The sequence below is a fragment of the Mobula hypostoma genome, chromosome 9 (genome assembly GCF_963921235.1).
Source record: "Mobula hypostoma chromosome 9, sMobHyp1.1, whole genome shotgun sequence".
NCBI lineage: Eukaryota > Metazoa > Chordata > Chondrichthyes > Myliobatiformes > Myliobatidae > Mobula > Mobula hypostoma.
Genome location: NC_086105.1, coordinates 143964515 through 143985020, shown reverse-complemented (window position 1 = coordinate 143985020; position 20506 = coordinate 143964515). Strand labels below are relative to the sequence as shown.

Genomic DNA, 20506 nt, shown 5'->3' with positions numbered 1-20506 from the left:
CCTGACCCCTGTTCCAATTCCTCAGCCACACATTTATCCTCCACCTCACTCTATTCCTATACTCACTGTCACATGGCATAGGCAGTAATCCCGAGATTACTACCTTTGAGGCCCTGCTTCTCAACTTCCTTCCTAACTCCCTGTAGTCTGTTTTCAGGATCTCGTCCCTTTTTTCTACCTATATCGTTGGTACCAATATGTACCACAACCTCTGGCTGTTCACCTTCCCACTTCAGGATATCGTGGACGCGATCAGAAACATCCTGGACCCTGGCACCTGGGAGGCAAAGTACCATCCATGTTTCTTTCCTGCATCCACAGAATCGCCTGTCTGACCCCCTAACTATAAGAGTCCCCTACTACTGCTGCCATCCTCTTCCTTTCCCTACCCTTCTGAGCCTCAGGGCCAGACTCTGTGCCAGAGGCACGGTCACTATTGCTTCCTCCAGGTAAGCCGTCCCTCCCAACAATACTCAAACAGGCGTACTTATTGTTAAGGGGGACAGCCACAGGAGTACTCTCTAGTATCTGACTCTTTCCCTTCCTTGTCATGATTGTTACCCACTCTTCTCTCTCCCGAGGACCCGGTGTGACTACTTGCCTATAGCTTCTCTCTATCACCTCCTCACTTTCCCTGACCAGATGAAGGTCATCGAGCTGTGTCTCCGTGATATGCAAGCCGGGGCAGTACGATATGGAGAGCAAGCCATTGCTCAAAGTAGCGGGCTCCCACTCTCCACGCAGTTGAAAAATCCAAAGGAATGGTAGAGACCTACTACAGGTTGGCACCAGCAGCATCGCAGGAGTAGGCAGTCGGCATTGAATTCAACACAGGAGTGCCTTAGGGACTCCATCTCCATAGTGGGTATAGCCAAAGGCAGCAGAGGTTTGAGATCAGAGTTTTCTTTCTCCTATATGAGCTGCACACCACAACTGACAAGCCCCATCTGCCCAATATAACTGGTTTTAAGGTACCAGTAACCCACCTTTGTCCCTTCTCCTGTCTGTAGAAAAGTCTCAACTGAACTGAGTAGCTAAATCACACATGAATGTCAGGAGCTTGAGTTGGTTGTCAGAGGCTATTTGAGACACACGCCATTGGGAGCATTTAATAGGTAGTGGGAGCTTATCCCCACTACCACCCCTGCCAGCTATATCAAAATTAAGAAACCAGCTACAATAATAAACCAACAGCAGTTTAGATAGACAAAGATGGCAGCTGCCATGCCCTTCAAGTTGTCCAAGTCAAAGTCAAGTTTACTGTCATATGGACAAGTAAGTGTATCCACAGGTGTAATGAAAAACTTACTTGTAGCAGTATTACAGGCATACAAATAGAATTTACAAGGGCCGAGGGAGAACGTCGACTCAGACCATGAGAGGCCTGTGTCGGGCATTTTCATGCCTTACAAGGCGCAGATTGGAAGTCTATGTGGGGTGCCACTCCTCGCACAGACTAGGGCAATGTGTGATTAAGTGCCTTGCTCAAGGGCACAAACACACTGCCACAGCTGAGGCTCGAACTAGCGACCTTGAGATCACTAGACGCACGCCTTAACCACTTGGCCACGTGTACAAGGAAAATATGAATTAAACATAGATTACACACATTTTTCAAGAAAATAAAACAACTGGAACAAAAATGTCCATTTTATTGCAAAGTACTTGGAGTGCCGCTGAACTGTAGTTCAAAGTTCAAAATAAATTTATTGTCAAAGCCCACCAGATTCATTTTCTCGTAGTCATTCAGAGTAAATACAAAGAAACACAATAAAATCAATGAAAAACTGTACAAAAAGATAAACAAACAATGTCTAAAAGAACAAAAAATAAGAAAAAGTAATGGGTATGGTGCCGGATGGTTCAAGAACTGAATGGTTGAAGGGAAGTACTGGTGTGGCTTTTGTACCTCCTGCCTGATGTGTTAGCCTAGATAATGATGGATGGTGCCTTCTTGAAGCAGTGCCATTGCCTGACTTAGGAATGTTCCTTTACTTACACTGGTCAAAAATCCTGTAAGTTCTCAGCCAACAAGGAACACTTTACTCCAGGGGTTCAAGGAGGCATGTCAACACCCTCTCAAGTGCACTTCGGGATGGGCAATTAAATGGGCGCTTTGCAGCCTTGCTATAATGAATAAAGTAGATAAGATTCAGTTAGAAATTCCAAGTTCACAATGTAGGAACCAGGCTTGAGTTTCAAGAATTCTGTACAATCCACTGGAGACTGGAGGACGGTGTCAATAAAGTTGATTTGCTGAAGAGCCGTCAAACGTGTCCTTGGTAACGGTCGCAAAGAAGCGGCGTGGTTGCTACTGGCGACGGCGAGCATGGCGGAATCCCCGGTGGATGCGGAGGCTGACCAGGCGGCCGAGGTGTGCCAGGCACTTGGCCGCCATCTGAACTGCCTGAGCAGCGAGAGCAAGAGCTCAAGGCGCCGGGCGCTCGAGTGCATCCGAGCCGAGGCGGCGGAGCGGCAGCTGCCGAGCGGAGTGCGGCAGCGGGTGCTGGCCACCCTGCTGCGGCCTTTGCTCAGCGCCCTAAGCGACCCGGCCGAGCGCTGCCGGGAGCTCAGCATCTGCACCCTGGCCGAGCTGCTGCGCGCCGTGCCGCGGCCCCACGAAGTGCTGCCCTACCTGCTGCCGGCCATCGTGCAGCGCCTGGGCCTGCCCGAGTTGGCCGAGCCGGCTGAGGAGCTGCGCTTGGCCCTGGTCGAGCTGCTGGTGTTCGTGGTCGAGCTCTGCGGCGCTCGGCTGGCTTCCTACCTGGACGACATGGTCAGGATCTTGCAGAGGACCATCGTCGACCCCTTCCCCGAGGTCAAGAAGAAGAGCTGCGAATGTGCAGCCAAGTATGCGAAATGGACCCCTGGTAAGTGTGGGCTTTGGCCCTTTCCCATGAGAGGCTCATCTAAAAAGTCAGGAGACATGGGATCCTTGGAAACTTGACTACGTGGATTCGGAATTGACTTGTCCGCATAAGGCAGAGGGTGGAAGTAGATGGAGATTGGTGGCTGATAGTTTTCCACAGGGGTGTGTTCTAGGAACCCCGTTCTAGATTGCTTAATGTCATTCCAGCACACAAATGTAAAGGAGAACAAAGTAATTGTTAATCCGAATCTACTATAGGAAAAAAAGATAAAGAGCATGATAATAAACACAATAAGTGTAAATTAGTATGACACATGTCTGTAAAGTGATGCTAGGGACAGGAGTGTCTGCATATGGTGACTGATGAGAAATGATAAAGTAGTGGTGGCTGTGGGTGTGGAGGAACAATAATGGATGGAGGTGTTATCAGCCTTACTGCTTGGATTTGCCTTTTGAGTCTGGTGATCCTGGTGTTGATGCTACAGAGCCTCCCCCTAATGGGAGTGGGACAAACAGTCCATGAGCAAGATTGGTGGGGTCCTTCATGATATTACTGGCCCTCTTCTGGCATCTTTTTGCATATTATGTCCTTAATTCAAATTTTAATGCATTGGGCAGTTTTGACTACCCGTTAGAGAACCTTCCTGTCTGTTGCAATGCAGTTATCATACCATGCACTGTTGCAGCTTGTTAGGATGCACATCTGTAGAATGAGGCGACTGTAGATGCGCATAATCCAGCTCTCTTCAACTTCCTCTGAAAGTAGAGGTGTTAGTGAGCTTTCCTAATTGCGTATGATGTGTTCTGGGACCATGAGAGGTTGTATGAGATGTGCACTCCCAGTAGTTTGAAACTGCTTGCTCCATTGTAAGGAGGGAGTAAGCGGTGTGAGTACTCCTAAGTTGATAACCATCTCCTTTGTCTTAATGCCGTTGAGGAAGAGGTTACAGGCCTGACATCAGGCCTTGAGGTCTTCCATCTCTTCTCTGTAGGCAGTCTCTTGATTGTTGGTGATGAGCCCCACCCCTGTCATGTTATTAGCAAACTTGATGTCATTGCTTGGGTGTTTGCCTGTAGTCATGTGTGAGCAGTGTATGCATCAATGGGTTCAGCACTGAGTCCCGTTGGGTATACGCGTTGAGGATGATGGTTGTGCATTTTGTAATTTTTATAAGTGACGGCTGAGGAAGTGGGAGGGTGGGTTAGTAAGTTTGTCAATGGCACAAGGTTTGATAGAGTTGCAGATGGTGCGGCAGGCTGCTGTAGGTTACAAAGGGATATTGACAGGATGCAGAGCTGGGTGGAGAAATGGCAGATGGAATCGAATCTGGAAAAGTATGAAGTGATATACTTTGGAAGATCAAGCTTGAGGTAGAGTAAAAGGTTCTAAGCAGACTTCTTGTCAGTGTGGGATCCAAGTCCGTAGATTCCTCAAAGTTGATAGGGTGGTTTTGGGGGGGGGGGGGGCGTGGTCAGCCTTCATTAGTCCGGGAATTGAATTCAAGAGGGTTGAGGTAATGTTGCAGCTCTGTAAAACCACAAACAAGAGAAAATCTGCAGATGCTGGAAATCCGGCAACACACACAAAATGCTGGAAGAACTCAGCAGGCCAGGCAGCATTTTGTGTATGCAGCTCTGTAAAACTCTGGTCAAACCACACAGAGTATTGTGTTCAGTTCTCGTCCCTCATAGAAAGGATGTGGAAGCTTTAGAGACGGGGCAGGGGAGATTTATCAGGATGCTGCCTGGATTGGCGAGTATGACATATGAAGAAAGGTTGAGGAGCTGGGCTTTTTTCTTTGGAGTGAAGGACGATGAGAGGTGTATAAAATTGAGTGACATGGATAAAGTGGACATTCAGCACATTTTTCCTGGTAAGAAAAGTGGAGGGTGTATAGGAGGGAAAGGTTAGATTGATTGTGAACTAGGTTTGTATCGGTCAGCACAATATCATGGGCCAAAGGGCCTGTATCGTTCTATGTTCTATCTCCGCTAAAGGACTGAAGAAGCACCAGATTGCCTTAAGTGTTGTTAAAACATCAAACAAAAACTCCTCCAGTTTTCTCAGAACTATCTCAATGCACTATAAGACCATGAGACAGAGGAGCAGAATTAGGCCATTTGGCCCATTGAGTGCTCCACCATTCCATCATGGCTGATTTATTTTCGTCTCTCAACCACATTCTCACGCCTTTTCTCGATAACTTTTCATGAACTGACTAATCAGGAACCTATCAATCGCCATTTTAAATGTACCCCATGACTTGGCCTTCACAGCTGCCTGTGGTAATGAATTCCACAGATTCAACACCCACTGGCTGAAGAAATTCCTCTTCACCTCTGTTCTAAAGGGACTGTCTTCTATTCTGAAAGTGTGCCCTCTGGTTTTAGGCTCTCTCAATACTGGAAACATCCTCTTTATGTTCACTCTATCTGGGCCTTTCAATATTCTGTAGGTATCAATGAGATCCGCCCTCATTCTTTTGAATTCCAGTGAGGCCCAGAGTCATCAAATGCTTTTCACACATTAACCCGTTCATTCTTAGGATCATTCTCATAGACATCCTCTGGTTCCTCTCCAATGCCCGCACATACTTTCTTTAATATGTGGTCCAATACTCCAAATGTGGTCTGACCAATGGCTTATAAAGTCTCACTAATTTAAAAGGAATCTCATGAAAGTACTCCTCAATCTCTTGAATAATAATGATAGTTTGCCGAAATCAAATTATCTGCTCGTTATCACATGGGATCTTGTTTTGCATCCAAATTAGGCATCTGGAGCAGCAACTGGATGATCTTCAGCTTGTACAGGAGAACGAGGATATAATTGATCAAAGTACAGGGAGGTAGTCACCCTGAAGTCGCAGGAGGCGAGTAGCTGGGTGACCATCAGGAGAAATGGAAATAGGCAGTTAGAGCAGAGCACCCCTGTGGCCATTTCCCTCAAAAACAAGTATACCGCTTAGGATACTTTTGTGGAGGATTACCTCCCGGGAGAATGCCGTGGCCACCGGGTTACAGGCATGGGTCCATGGTGCAGAAGGGAAAGAGAAGAAGGGAGTGGTAATGATGGGGCACTCAATAGTGGGGGGAACAGACAGGAGATTCTGTGGATGTGAATGGGACACCTGGATGGTTTGTTGCCTCCCAGGTGCTAGGGTCAGGGAGGTCTTAGATCACGTCCACAACATTTTGGAGAGGGAGGGGGAGCAGCCAGATGTCTTGGTACATATTGATACCAATGACATAGGAAGGAAAAGAAATGAGGTCCTGAAAAGAGAATTTAGAGAGCTAGTTCGGAAGCTGAGAAGCAGGACCTCCTGGGTAGCAATTTCTGGATTGCTGCCTGTGCCACGCGCCAGTGAGGGTAGAAGCAGGATGATTTGGCAGATAAATACGTGTCTGAGAAGCTGGTGCAGGGGGCAGGGCTTCAGGTTCTTGGATAACTGGGATCTCTTCTGGGGGAGGTATGACCTGTTCAAAAGTGACGGGTTACACCTGAACCGAAAGGGGACTAATATTCTCGCGGACAAGTTTGTTAGAGCTGTTGGGGAGGGTTTAAACTAACTTGGCGGCGGTGGGGGGTGGGAACCAGAGTGAAGGGACTCAGGATAGGACAGATGGTAAAACGTAAAGATAACGTGCAGTCAGATTGTCAGGAAGGGCAGGCAGGTGATGGGACTTAGTTGCAGCCAACAGTTTGAGTATCAAGTCATTATGGATGAGAGTCAGAAAGGACAGCAAATACAGTACTCAAGGTGTTGTATCTAAATGCATGTAGTATAAGAAATAAGGTGGATGATCTTGTTGCAATATTACAGATTGCCAGGTATGATATTGTGGCCATCACTGAATTGCGGCTGAAGGATGGTTGAGCTGAATGTCCAAGGTTACAGCTTGCATGAAAGGTAGGCAGAGGGGGTGGTGTGGCTCTACTGGTAAAGAATGGCATCAGATCAGTAGAATGATGTGACACAGGATCGGATGATGTTGAATGCTTGTGGGTTGAGTTAAGAAACTGCAAGGGTAAAAGGATGTTTATGGCAGTTATATACAGGCCTCCCAACAGTGGCTGGGAGGTGGACCACAAGTTACAATAGGAAATAGAAAAGGTGAGTCAAAAGGGCAGTGTTATGGTAGTTATGGGAGATTTTAACACACTGTTCGATTGGGAAAATCAGGTTGGTAATGGATCTCAAGAGAGTGTGTTGAATGCCTAATAGATAGCTTTGGAGAGCAGTTTGTCACTGAGCCTACTTGGGGATCAGTTATACTGGATTGGGTGTTATGTAATGAACCAGAGGCGATTAGGGAGCTTAAGGTAAAAGAACCCTCAGGAACCAGTGATCACAAGAGTTCAACATGAAATTTGATACGGAGAAAGTAAAGTCTGATGTAGCAGTATTTCAGTGGAGTAAGGAAAATTGCAGTTGTATGAGAGAGGAGTTGGCCAAAGTAAATTGGAAGGAGCTGCTGGCAGGGATGTCAGCAGAGCAGCAATGGTTGCGTTTCCGGGAAAAATGAGGAAGGTGCTGGACATGTGTATTTCAGAAATGAAGAAATACTCAAATAGTACCACTGTGGCTGACAAGAGAAGTCAAAGCTAATGTAAAAGCAAAAGAAAGTGCATACAACAAAGTAAAAATTAGTGGGAAGATAGAGGATTGGGAAATTTTTAAAAACCTACAGTGAGCAACTAAAAAAATCATTAGAAGGGAAAAGATGAAATGTGAAAGCAAGCTCGCAAATAATATCACAGTGGATAGTAAAAGTTTTTTCGTCGGCCGATCTTTTCCACGGATGCTGCCCGACCTGCTAAGTTCCTCCAGCGTGTTGTGAGTAAAGTTTTTTCAAGTATGTTAAAAGTAAAAGAGTGGATATAGGACCACTAGAAAATGAGGCAGGAGAAATAATAACGGGACAAGGTGATGGCTGCTGAAATAAACATCAGTCTTTGCTGTCCAAGACACCAGCAGTATGCCTGATGTTGTAGTGTGTAAAGGAGAAGAAGTGAGTCCGTTATTGTTACAAGAGAGAAGGTACTCAAAAAGTTGAAAGACCTAAAGGTACATAAGTCACCTGGACCAGATGAACTGCACCCTAGGGTTCTGAAAGAGGTAGCGTTAGAGATTGTGGTGGTATTAGAAATGATCTTTCAAAAATCATTGGACTCTGGCATGGTGCCAGAGGACTGGAAAATTGCAAATGTTACTCCACTCTTTAAGAAAGGAGGAAGGTAGAAGAAAGGAAATTATAGACCACTCAGCCTGACCTCAGCGGTTGGGAAGATGTTAGAGTCAATTGTTAAGGAAGAGGTGATGGAGTAATTGGTGTCACAGGACAAGATAGTACAAAGTCAGCATGGCTTCCTTCAGGGGAAATTTCTGCCTGACAAACCTTTTGGAATTCTTTGAAGAGATTAAAAGTAGGATAGATAAAGAGGATGCAGTGGATGTTGTGTATTTGGACTTTCAGAAGGCCTTTGACAAGGTGCCACACATGAGGCTGCTTACCAATTTAAGAGCCCATGGTATTACAGGAAAGTTACTAACATGGATAGAGCAGTGGCTGATTGGTAGGAGGCAGCGAGTGGGAATAAAAGGATCCTCTTCTGGTTGGCTACCAGTGACTAGTGGTGTTCTGCAGGGGTTGGTGTTGGGACCGCTTCTTTTTATGCTGTATATAAGTGAGTTAGATGATGGAATAGATGGCTTTGTTGCCAAGTTTGCAGATGATACGAAGATTGGTGGAGGGGCAGGTAGTGTTGAAGAAACAGGTAGGATGCAGAAGGACAGAATGGGCAAGAAAGTGGCAAATTAAATACAATGTTGGAAAATGCATGGTCATGCACTTTGGCGGTAGAAATAAATATGTGGACTATTTTCTAAACGGAGAAAATCCAGGAATCTGAGATGCAGAGGGACTTGGGGGGCCTTGTGCAGAACACTCTGAAGGTTAACTTGCAGGATGAGTCGGTGGTGAGGAAGGCAATTGCCATGTTAGCATTCATTTCAAGAGGTCTAGAATACAAGAGCAAGGATGTAATGCTGAGGCTTTATAAGGAACTGGTGAGGCTTCACCTTGAGTATTGTGAACAGTTTTGGGCCCCTCATTTGAGAAAAGATGTGCTTGTGTTGGAGAGGGTCCAGAGGAGTTTCACAAGGATGATTCCAGGAATGAAAGGGTTATCACATGAGGAATGTTTGATGGCTCTGGGTCTGCACTTGCTGGAATTCAGAAGGATGAGGGGGGATCTCATTGAAACCTTTTGAATGTTGAAAGGCCTAGACAGAATAGATGTGGAAAGGATGTTTCCCACGGTGGGAAAGTCTAGGACAAGAGGGCAGAGTCTCAGGATAGAGGGGCGCCCTTTCAAAACAGAGATGTGGAGAAATTTTTTTAGCCAAAGGATGGTGAATTTGTGGAATTTGTTGCCACATGCAGCTGTGGAGGCCAGGTTGTTAGGTGTATTTAAGGCAGAGATTGATAGGTTTTTGATTGAACATGGCATCAAAAGTTACGGGGAGAAGGCCGGGAACTGGGGTTGAGGAGGAAGTAGGAAAAATGATCAGCCATGATTGAATGGCAGAGCAGACTCGATGGGCCAGATGGCCTAATTCTGGTCCCATGTCTTTTAGTCTAAATTGCGTACTGTATTTTCACAATATGCCTGGGACCCTGATTCAAAAGTGTTTCATTAGTGGTGAAACTATTTGGGATGTTTTCATGAGAAAAGGGACAGTGGTTCCCTTTGGAAGGATTTTCTTCCAAAATTACAATTTTGTAAGTGAATCCTCATTCCAGCATATTGTGTACAAATAAATATTTTTAGCAAATTTCCATGGATGTACCATGGAGAGCATTCTGACTGGTTGCCTCGCTGTCTGGATGGAGGTGCTAATGAACAGGGAAGTTGCAGAGTCAGCGCCATTATGGGCAGTAGCCTCCCCAGCAATATGGGCATCTTCAATAGGCATTGCCTTAATAAAGCAACATCTGTCACTAAGGACCCCTTCACCCAGAACAAGCCCTCTTCTTAATGCTGCCATCGCGGGGAGGTACAGGAGCCTGAAGAGGGGCACTCAGTATTTCAGGAACAGCATTTCCCTTCCACCGTCAAATTTCTGAACAGATCAGAGTTCAAAGTAAATTTAGTATCAAAGAATATATATGTCATCATATAGATTCCTGAGATTAATTTTCTTGTGGGCATACTCAATAAATCGACTGAATAATAGTCCTAATAGAATCAGTGAACACTACCTCACTTTTGCTCTTTTTAACTATATAACCATATAACAATTACAGCACAGAAACAGACCATCTCGGCCCTTCTAGTCTGTGCCGAACTCTTACTCTCACCTAGTCCCACCGACCTGCACTCAGCCCATAACCCTCCATTCCTTTCCTGTCCATGTAGCTATCCAGTTTAACTTTAAATGACAACATTGAACCTGCCTCAACCACTTCTGCTGGAAGCTCATTCCACACAGCCACCACTCTCTGAGTAGAGAAGTTTCTCCTCATGTTACCCCTAAACTTTTACCCTTTAACTCTCAACTCATGTCCTCTTGTTTGAATCTCCCCCACTCTCAATGGAAAAAGCCTATCCACGTCAACTCTATCAATCCCCCTCATAATTTTAAATACCTCAATTAAGTCCCCCCTCAACCTTCTATGCTCCAAAGAATAAAGACCCAGCTTGTTCAACCTATCTCTGTAATTTAGGAGATGAAACCCAGGTAACATTCTAGTAAATCTTCTCTGTACTCTCTCAATTTTGTTGACATCTTTCCTATAATTCGGTGACCAGAACTGTACACAAATCTTACAACTTGTAACTTATAATTATTTTTTATATGTTGCACTATTCTGCTACTGCAAAACAACAAATTTCACGTGTCTCTGATAATAATCCTAATTCTGATTATTTTTTAGCATAATAGCTATTTAATAATTGGAGGCTACAATTTATGGACCTGTACCAATAATTATCAGAATATACTTCAAATGAACCTGCTGCTTCTTGAAGCTTGAAATGGCACAGTAATTGCAAAACATTCTATCACGAGAATATTATGTTTCTGATAGCAAATATTGAAACTGTTACATTATTTGCATTTGGACATGCAACAGTTTTGCACAGTACCCAAGGTTGAGAAGGTACTCATCAAAGTGCATAAGTGTTGTGAGAACCTTTTGTGGGATAAAAGATTCTCTGAGGTGATGTGCAAGAGAGCCAAGATGTTTGTGATGTGTATTGCCTAATGGTGATCTTAATGAATGTCATTTGATAATTCTCATTCTGGTTCAGTTACGCCAACTGGGATGCCCATCCAAGCGAAATCCTATTTGCCTCCGTTAAGTCCGTATCCCTCTAAACCTTTCTGTAGCATGAACCTGTCTGAAGGTCTTTTGAATATTGTAATTGTATCTGTCTCTATCACTTTGTGTAAGGTAAAACTAAAAAACTTGAGTTGCAAATTGATCCTTCTGGTCCAAGTGTTTTGAAAAGGTTTCAATGCTACATTTAGAAGTATTATTAGGAGCTTATGACAATCTGGCATGGCATGAGGTGGCATGGTAGCACAGTGGTTAGCTCAACGATTTAGCGTACAGGTGACCAGGGTTCTATTCCCGCTGGTGCCTGTAAGGAGTTTGTACGTTCTCTACGTGACCGCGTGGGTTTCCTCTGGATGCTCAATTTCCCTCCCACAGTCCAAGGACCTACAGGTTGGTAGGTTAATTGGTCATTGTCAATTGTCCCGTGATTAGGCTTGGATTAAATTGGGGGATTGCTAGGTTCCACACTATCTCAATTTTAAAAAATATATCTAAATCATTGACAAACAACCTTAGAGTTGCAGTGGAGAGTATCTCGACTGTTTGCATCACAGCCCGGTTTGGAAACACCAAGGCCCTTGAATGGAAAATCCAACAAAAAGTAGAGGTTATCACAGGTAAAGCCCTCCCCAGCATTAAGCACATCTACATGAAGCATTGTCACAGGAAAGCAGCATCCATCATCAGGGACCCCCATCACCCAGGACATGCTGTCTTCTCACTGTTGCCATCTGGGAGAAGGTACAGAAGCCTCAGGACTCACACCACCAGGTTCATAGACAGTTGTAACTCTTCAACCATCAGGCTCCTGAAGCAAAGGGGATAACTTCACTCAACTTCACTCGCCCCATCACTGAAATATTCCCACAACCTATGAACTCACTATTAAGGATTATCTCATGTTCTCGATATTATTTATTTATTTATTATTGTTCCTTGCTTGTCGTATTTGCACAATTTGTTGCCTTTTGCACTCTGGTTAAATGCCTATGTTGATGCAGTTTTTCATTGATTCTATTATGGTTATTTTATTTTGGATTTATTGAGTATGCCCACAAGAAAATAAATCTTAGCGTTGTATATAGTTAATTCCGCTTGTGGAATTAAAATCCTTGTTCACTTCAAAAATATTTCCATGATCAGCCTTTTATTTCATTTCACTGCAAACACCAAGAGATGCCGCATTGCAACAAACCCCATTACAAAGGACTTGCAACAGTTTCTCTGTGATAATGACGTCTACGTCATGAAAAGTTTTCATCTTGACTCTGAGTGTGTGTGTTTCTGGATGAATGAGATAGTTTAATGTCACATACTGCTGTTGAGATTTGAAAGCTGCTGCTACTGAGGTCATGGGACAGTGCCTTCAAAACTGCTGCATGCAAAGCTCAGCAAATCTTTCAAGAAAAATGAGCCCATTTGTTATGGAAGATGTTTACTTTGCACATTCAATTGCCAAAAAGGAGCAGTAGTGTTTTTAAGAGATCTATTGTAAGTCACTGTAGAACTGAGTAAAAAAAAATAAACGTATGAATGCAAAACTAAAACGCATTTCTCCTCTGGTGGAAATCTGCCCAACAGTCATCATTGTTCATTGTTACTTCATATTTTCTTTTTCAGAAACTTTTCACATGCAGTCTGAATCTCTAATAAAGCCGTTGATGCAGACCATCTCCCATCAGCATTCAAAGGTCCGCGTGTCCGTCATTCGGACAACAGGAGCAGTCATTCAGTACGGCAATGGAAAGTCTGTCGATGATGTTCTCTCTCATTTGGCACAGCGTCTCTTTGATGATGCACCACTGGTGAGGGGAAAACTCTCTGTTACTATTCATTTTACGTAATGAGAGGATGCAGACATTTTGTTTCTTGCTTTTATTTGACACCAGTAGGCCTCTGTGCTTAGGGATTGCAGTTTTCTGTTTTCAGCCCCAATAAACAGAACAAGTGAGTTTCTAGCAGTGAAGCTTCAAATTTATCATGGAATTTATCCTTGAATTTCTTCCTTCATTTAATAGAGCAATAAAAAATACCTTTATTCATAAATGGGTGGTAGAGATTTTGTTAAACTATAGCTGATTTGATTGTTTATTTAAAATAGATTATTCAATTACAGGTTTCCCCCACCATCCGAATGTAGAGCGTTCCTATGAAACGGTTTGTAAGCCAGAATGTCGTAAAGCGAAGAAGCAATTACCATTTATTTATATGGGAAAAATTTGTGAGCGTTCGCAGACCCAGAAAATAACATACCAAGTCATGTCAAATAACACATAAAACCTAAAATAACAGTAACATATAGTAAAAGCAGGAATGATATGATAAATACACAGCCCATATAAAGTAGAAATACTTTTCCACAATCATTGCTGCACTGTTCTCCGTAGCGAAAATCTCACGCACGCGCTCTTGGCAGAAAATCTCACGCAAGCGCTCTCGGCAGAAACAATCTCCAGTAACCTTTAAGCTATGAAGCTGCCAAATCATACCAAATAACACATAAAAATACACAGCCTATATAAGGTAGAAATAATGTATGTACAGTGTAGTATCACTTACCAGAATTGGGAAGACAGCGCCGAGCACACTGATGATGGTGTATTAGGCTGAGTCGTAGGAGGTTGGGGTGGTGCAGTGGTCCCCACCCTCCCAGCCGCCGACTGATACATTGCTGCAAAGCATGCAGCGGTACAGCGGTAGCCAGGACGCACCCAACACATCTTTAATAAAAAAGCTGAAATAAACAAGCTAATTAATTAGGTGCCACCCGGCACGTAAATGTCAGCCCAGATTAAAGGCGATGTAATTAATTAGCTTGTTTATTTCAGCTTTTTTCTTAAAGATGCACTGGGTGCATCCCGGCTACTGCTGCATTCTTTGCGGATCGGTATCGGTCCACGGCCTGGATGTTGGGGTGGTGGGACACTGGGGTGTCATCTCATCATCGTCTGTTTCCATCAGGGCAGGCAGATCATCTTCTTCACGTTCAGTTCCTGGACGACTTCGCTTTCGGTCCGTTCGCTACTGCATTCGGTTTCGATTGTTATCCTTTCCTCTTCCAATTGCATCAGCTCTTCATCTATCAGTTCTTGGTCATGGAATGGCAAAACCTCTTCAACATCATCTTCGTCAGCTTCCACAAGCCAAGCTCACTTTGTCCTTACTTCGTTCACCACAATTGAAGCGCTTAATTATGTCTAGTTTTATGCTAAGTGTGACACCCTTATGAGCTCTTTTAGGCTTTTCCGATACCGTAGAACTCATCTTGCAAACGGCTGCTCACAGGCACATGCTTAAGCAATGCCGGCTGGAATGCAGTTCCGAATCTGGGGAAGGAGTTTGGCTGCTTGGGGTGCGCGCTTCCTTTTTTTTGTAACAGTGAAAACACCTTCTGTTAGCGAACACAGGGAACTAATGTAGGTCTTTTGTAACAGCGAGGTTTCGTAAAGTGAACGTTTGAAAAGCGGGGGACACCTGTATCATTATCTGATGAGTTATGAGGCTAATAAAACAGAAAGATATTATACCTGAAATTACTTTGTTGGAAAAGGATGCTCCTCCTCCACCATTGATGCTGCCCTTGCCTGTATCTTCTCCATTTCCCAGACATCTGCGCTCACCCCATCTTCCTGCCACCTTAACAGGGATAAAGTTCCTCTTGTCCTCACTTACAATCCCATGAGCCAACCTTGGCCTGGTGGGTGACACTCTTGCCATGGAGTAAGAATGTTTAAACCATGTTTAAATGTTTTCTATTGCTTTTTTCAGAGGACACTAACTCATTCTGGACAATCATTCAGTAGGAACCTAGGAGCCCCTTAACTGCTCAAACTCCCAAAATAATCTTCTTTCTAGCATGAGCTTTGAAGTTGACTCATGCACAGGCTCATGGTGGAGGGACATTATAGCTTCAATGCCCACATTACCTGCTCTTAGAGCATTTGTTTAATAGTAACCAGCAACTGCTTGTTTCCTTTGAAATGGCACCAGAGCCTATCGCAACCAATGGCGATGTCCTGCTGACAACTTTCAAAACTACTACTTTTAAATATGCTTCTACTACTAAACTGCATGCAGTTGGAGTCTATAATTTGCATTTTGATTATGTGTTTTGGGCTGTCTGAGCAATCTGGCGCTTTTGCCTTCTCTGGGGGAATTTGGCGAGGTTGAAAGCAGAGTGTGCAGCCTAAAAGCGGAGCATGAAACCACGATTAGCTCTATCACTTCTTGCTGATTAAATCATCAAGCAAGATTAAAATCGACGAAGACAAGAGCAGAGGGCGAGCGGGTGCCCAGCACTGTCTGCCTGTGTTTGACTATCTCTCTCTCTCTCTCTCTCTCTCCCTCCTGCTTGCTGCTGTTGGAGAAAGGTGCAGGGATCTTGGGTCCCATCCTGTGAGGTTTGATCACCATGAATCATGGCTGTTGACTCATTTTTGGCTGTATGGTTCATGTTGCATATGTTTCTGGATTCTGGTTACTCTTTTTTTTAATGCTGTTTTGCACGATTTGATCGGGATGCTTTGGCGTGGACCAGAGCGCTTTGGTACAGACTTGCTGTGCAGAGTACAGTCAGTGAACGACTTTGTAACTGCCTGCAGGCGCCTAAGGTTGAACAACCTGCTGTCAGTCCTGTACCTGACGTGGATTCCTTCTTCGTAGTTACAGAAGGCATCTGTCAGCATGGCAGAGAATACCATACTGAACAGAGTCGGGGCAAGAACGCAGCCTTGTTTGACGCCATTTGTCACTGGGAAGGCCTCTGACTCGTCGCCGGCATCCAGAACTTTCACCATCATACCGTCATGGAACTGCCGGACGATTGTGATGAACTTGCTGGGGCAGCCAAACTTCTCCATGATCTTCCACAAGCTTTTCTGCTGACCGTATCGAAAGCCTTGGTTAGATCGACAAAGGTCACGAAGAGGTCGCTGTGTTGCTCCTGGCATTTTTCCTGGAGTTGGTGCGCAGCAAAAATCATGTCCGCGGTCCCACGTTCAGCACGGAAGCCGCACTGGCTTTCTGGGAGCAGACCTTGCTCAAGATGTTGAAGAAGGCGGTTGAGCAGGACACGGGCCAGAATCTTCCCCGCAATGGACAAGAGGGAGATGCCTCGGTGGTTGTCGCAAGACTGGCAGTTGCTTTTCCTCTTGTAGATGTGGACTATGCTGGCATCTTTCAGCTGTTGCAGGACCTGTCCCTTTTTCCACATGGACTGGAAGAGAACAGTCAGCTTTTGCATCATGACAGGGCCTCCTGCTTTGTATACCTCAGCAGGGATTGCATCGGGTCCTGGTGCTTTGCCACAGGAGAGTTGCTTCACTGCCTTCCTGACTTCATCTACTGTGGGGAGGGTGTCGAGGTTCTTGTTGATCTCTACCTGGGGCAGGCGGGCAATGGCCTCGTCGTTGATGTCGGCAGGGCGGTTAAGGACGTTGTTAAGGTGCTCAGCCCACCGATCCAGAATCTGCTTCTTCTCTGTCAGCAGCTGCGTCTCATCTGCGTTGAGGAGGGGTGAGGAGCCGGAGGACTGGGGTCCGTATACAGCCTTAAGCGCATCGTAGAAGCGCTTTATGTCGTGGCTGTCTGCATAGCCCTGGATTTCATCGGCCTTCTTGCTGAACCAGCTGTCCTGCATCTCGCAAAGTTTTTTCCGCAACTTTCTTCTTGCGTTGGTAAAGGCATCTTTCTTGGCTAGTGACATGGGGTCATTCTGATGCGCTCTGTAATGTTGATGTTCCTCCGTTAGTAGTGCCTGTATTTCTTCATCATTCTCATCGAACCAGTCTTGGTTTCTTTGTTCTGACGAAGGGTCTCGGCCTGAAACGTCGACTGCACCTCTTCCTAGAGATGCTGCCTGGCCTGCTGCGTTCACCAGCAACTTTTATGTGTGTTGCTTGAATTTCCAGCATCTGCAGAATTCCTGTTGTTTGGTTTCTTCGGGTTGCTGGTCTGAGATGTTCGAGGGCGGTAGTGTAGACAGCCCTCGAACTTCATATACTTCATATGTGGTCTAACTAGAGTTTTATAAAGCTGCGATATAACTTCCTGACTATTGAACTCAGTGCCTTAACTAATAAACGCAGGCATGCTATTTGCCTTCATAACCACCTTATCAACCTGTGTAGCCATTTTCAGAGAGCTATGAATTTGGACCCTAAGATCCCTCTGCTTATGAACATTGTTAGGGATCTTGCCCTTAACAGTGTAATATCTCTTTACATTTGACAAATCAAGGTGCAACACTTCGCATTTGGCCAGGTTAAGCTCCATCTGTAATTTCTCCACCCATACCTGATCTATATCACACTGTATTTTTTTTTTACTGGTCTTCAACACTATCTTTGTATGATCTGCAAACTTGCCCACCCATCCACCTACATTTTCATCCAGGTCACTTATATACAATCACAAACAGCAGAGATCCCAGTACAGTTCCCTGTGGAACACCACTCATCACAGACCTCCAGCTAGAATAAGGCCTTTTGACCACTACCCTGTGTCTTCTATGGATAAGCCAGTTCTGAATCCAAACAGTCAATTCACCATGAATCCCTTGCATCTTAATCTTCTGAATGTGCCTCCCATAAGGGACCTTGTCAAACACCTTACTAAAATCCATATAGATAACATCTTCAGCTCCACCTTCATCAATCACCCATGCCACCTCGTCAAAAAACTGAATCGAGTTAGATGTGGAAAAGCAGTTAAGCCAGAAGAATGACTGTGAGAGATCACATTGTACTATTCAATGCAGAGCAGGTGATTTCTTTTGGTATCCTGGACCATACAGTGTATAACCCTTGACTGACATCGGTGTAAGAGGTTTTCAAAGAGACTGCTGCATCATTGATTCATCGATCAACACTCAAGTTTATTTTTTCCAAGGATCTTTTCTTTCTATTCTATTTTGGATCATTATCTTGAATTATAGAGAAGGAAGCAAGATAAGAAAATGTTTTTATCCAAAAGAGGTTATATATTTTCCTCCGTGGATCAAAGGGAAAATTGATTTTTTTTGCTCTTTCTATAATAGGCAAGAGTCAAATTACATTGTGTTCTTATCAATTTCCCATGCTACTGTATGCAGGAGTCAAACGCACTCAGTGGCCACTTCTGTATCTTCTGTACCTAACAAAGTGGCCGCTGAGTGTATGTTCATGATCTTCCGCTGCAGTAGCCCTTTCACTTCAAAGTTGAACGTGTTGTGCATTCAGAGATGTTCTTCTGCACACCAAAGTTATAATGCATGGTTAGTTGAGTGAGTGTTGCTGCCTTGTCTGCTTGAGCCAGTCTGGCCATTCTCCTCTGACCTCTCCCATTAATAAGGCATTTTCACTCAGAACTGCCATTCACTGGATGTTGTTTATTTGTTTTTCACACCATTCTCTATGAACTCTAGAGACTTGTGTGTGAAAATCATAGGAGCTTAACAGTTTCTGAGGTACACAAACCACCCCATCTGGCACCAACAATTATTCCACGGTCAAAGTCACTTAGATCACATTTCTTCCCTGTTTTGATATTTCTCTGAGCAACATCTGAACCTCTTGACCATGTCTGCATGCTTTTGTGCATTGAGTTGCTGCCACATGATTGGCTGATTAGATATTTGCATTAAGGAGCAGGTGTACCTAATAAAGTGGCCACTGAGTGTGTGCACGTTTAACATGAAGTACAACTTGGAGGAGGTAGATAATTGGATTAGGGGATGTAAATCCAATTCCCTTCCATTTTAAAACATTTGCTTTAATACTGTATATTTCATTTAAAAATCTGCATGCACTTTTGGATCCAACATACCTTTGTAAACTATTCTTAATTAATTGACAGTGTCCTACCCATGTAAGTTTCTTTTCAGAAATATTCTGATTGCAAAAATTTGAAACTTCCTTACCTTGTGCTTAACTCCTGGCCCATGGTATAACCTGTGAAGTACAGTGCTGTGCCAAAGTCTTAGGCATATGTTAGTAAAAAATCAGTAAAGTGAAGATGCTTTCGAAAATAATGAAATGGAACATTTCTAAATATCAAAAATATTATTATAAAGAGCAGTAAACAGATCAAATCAAATCTAATTTGGTGTGACCATCCTTTGCCTTTAAAACTGAATCAATTCTCTTAGGTACATTGTTATGCAGTTTTATAAGAAAATTGGCTGGTAGGTTATTCTAAGCATTATGGAAAATTTGCCGCATTCTTCTGCCGACATTGGCTGTCTCACTTGCTTCCACCTCTCCAGGTAATCCCAGACATCCTTGATGATATTGAAATCAGGACTCTGTGGAGGCCATGTCATCTGAAACCATAGGAAAAAATCTGGGGTGCTTAAGACTTTTGCATTGTACTGTATATGAACTTTCATGTGAGGAGTAAATTATCTCCTTTCCTTGGTTAGTAATTGTGATAAAACGATGCTGCACGCCGCTGACAGTGTTATTTCATCATAATAACCACTCCAGGCCAAAAGTAATCCTTCTCCGTTCAAGAGCATAAGGAACAATTGTTGACTCTCAGTCCTAACAGCTTCAAGCTCAAGGCTCATGGCCAAATTTCACAAGACTGATGAGATTTGTAATCAATACAGAAACATCAGAGACACTGTGTAAATGACTAATGGTAGGGAGTGATTTCTAACTTTGTAATGTATTACTGGTATTTTGATCTTGGGGTTTGACCTGAGTCCTATTGTTTTCTATTGTCGTGCACTTTGAATTAAACCATTTAAAAAAATAAGTTGGGGAGAAAAATTCTCAGAATGTGCTTGATGCAGATAGCTGTGGACAATTCGAAGTGAAACAACATTTGGTAGTGTAATATTTGATTTTTGTTGATGGAGACAGCTAATAAATTTTCAATCATGGTTGTTTCTTTTGGGTTATGAAAAAAAGAAATAATAGTTGGCTGTTCAACCCTGTTAATCTCTGCCTCCATTCATTTCAAACATGGCTGATCTAATATTAACTCCATCAATCTTCTCTACCAGAATAGAAATCAGATGCCCTCTAGCTGTCATACTTATGGGAAGCGTAGTAGTAGTAGTACTCCTCATCCTCATTCCCCCCCCCCACCCCAGGCGCAAGCCATTTTGAAGAATCGTCTGTTGTCCATGCAGCAGGTTCCCTTCTCCACGTCCAAGGGAAGGGCAAGCTCCAATACAGCTTGGCACCAGTGACGGCACAGAGGTTGCCAGAGTGAAGTTGTAAACAACATCAAACTACCTTAGGGACCCCAGCACCAGACTTCTTCATTGGGGTTTACTTCCCAAGCCTTTCCCATGGGTGGGTATGG

The 20506-nt window shown here is 44.0% G+C and overlaps 1 protein-coding gene across 3 annotated transcripts in view; it reads left to right on the top strand.

Annotated features, from left to right (window-relative positions):
* The first annotated feature begins 2322 nt into the window (after nucleotides 1-2322).
* LOC134351410 (dynein axonemal assembly factor 5-like) overlaps nucleotides 2323-20506 on the top strand; it is a 188856-nt gene continuing 170672 nt past the window's right edge. For all 3 annotated transcript variants that reach the window (XM_063057511.1, XM_063057510.1, XM_063057512.1), the window contains exons 1-2: nucleotides 2323-2870; nucleotides 12836-13020. In XM_063057511.1, coding sequence (XP_062913581.1) covers nucleotides 2330-2870; nucleotides 12836-13020 — 726 coding nt within the window. In that variant the 5' untranslated portion in view covers nucleotides 2323-2329. The remainder of the gene's footprint in view (nucleotides 2871-12835; nucleotides 13021-20506) is intronic.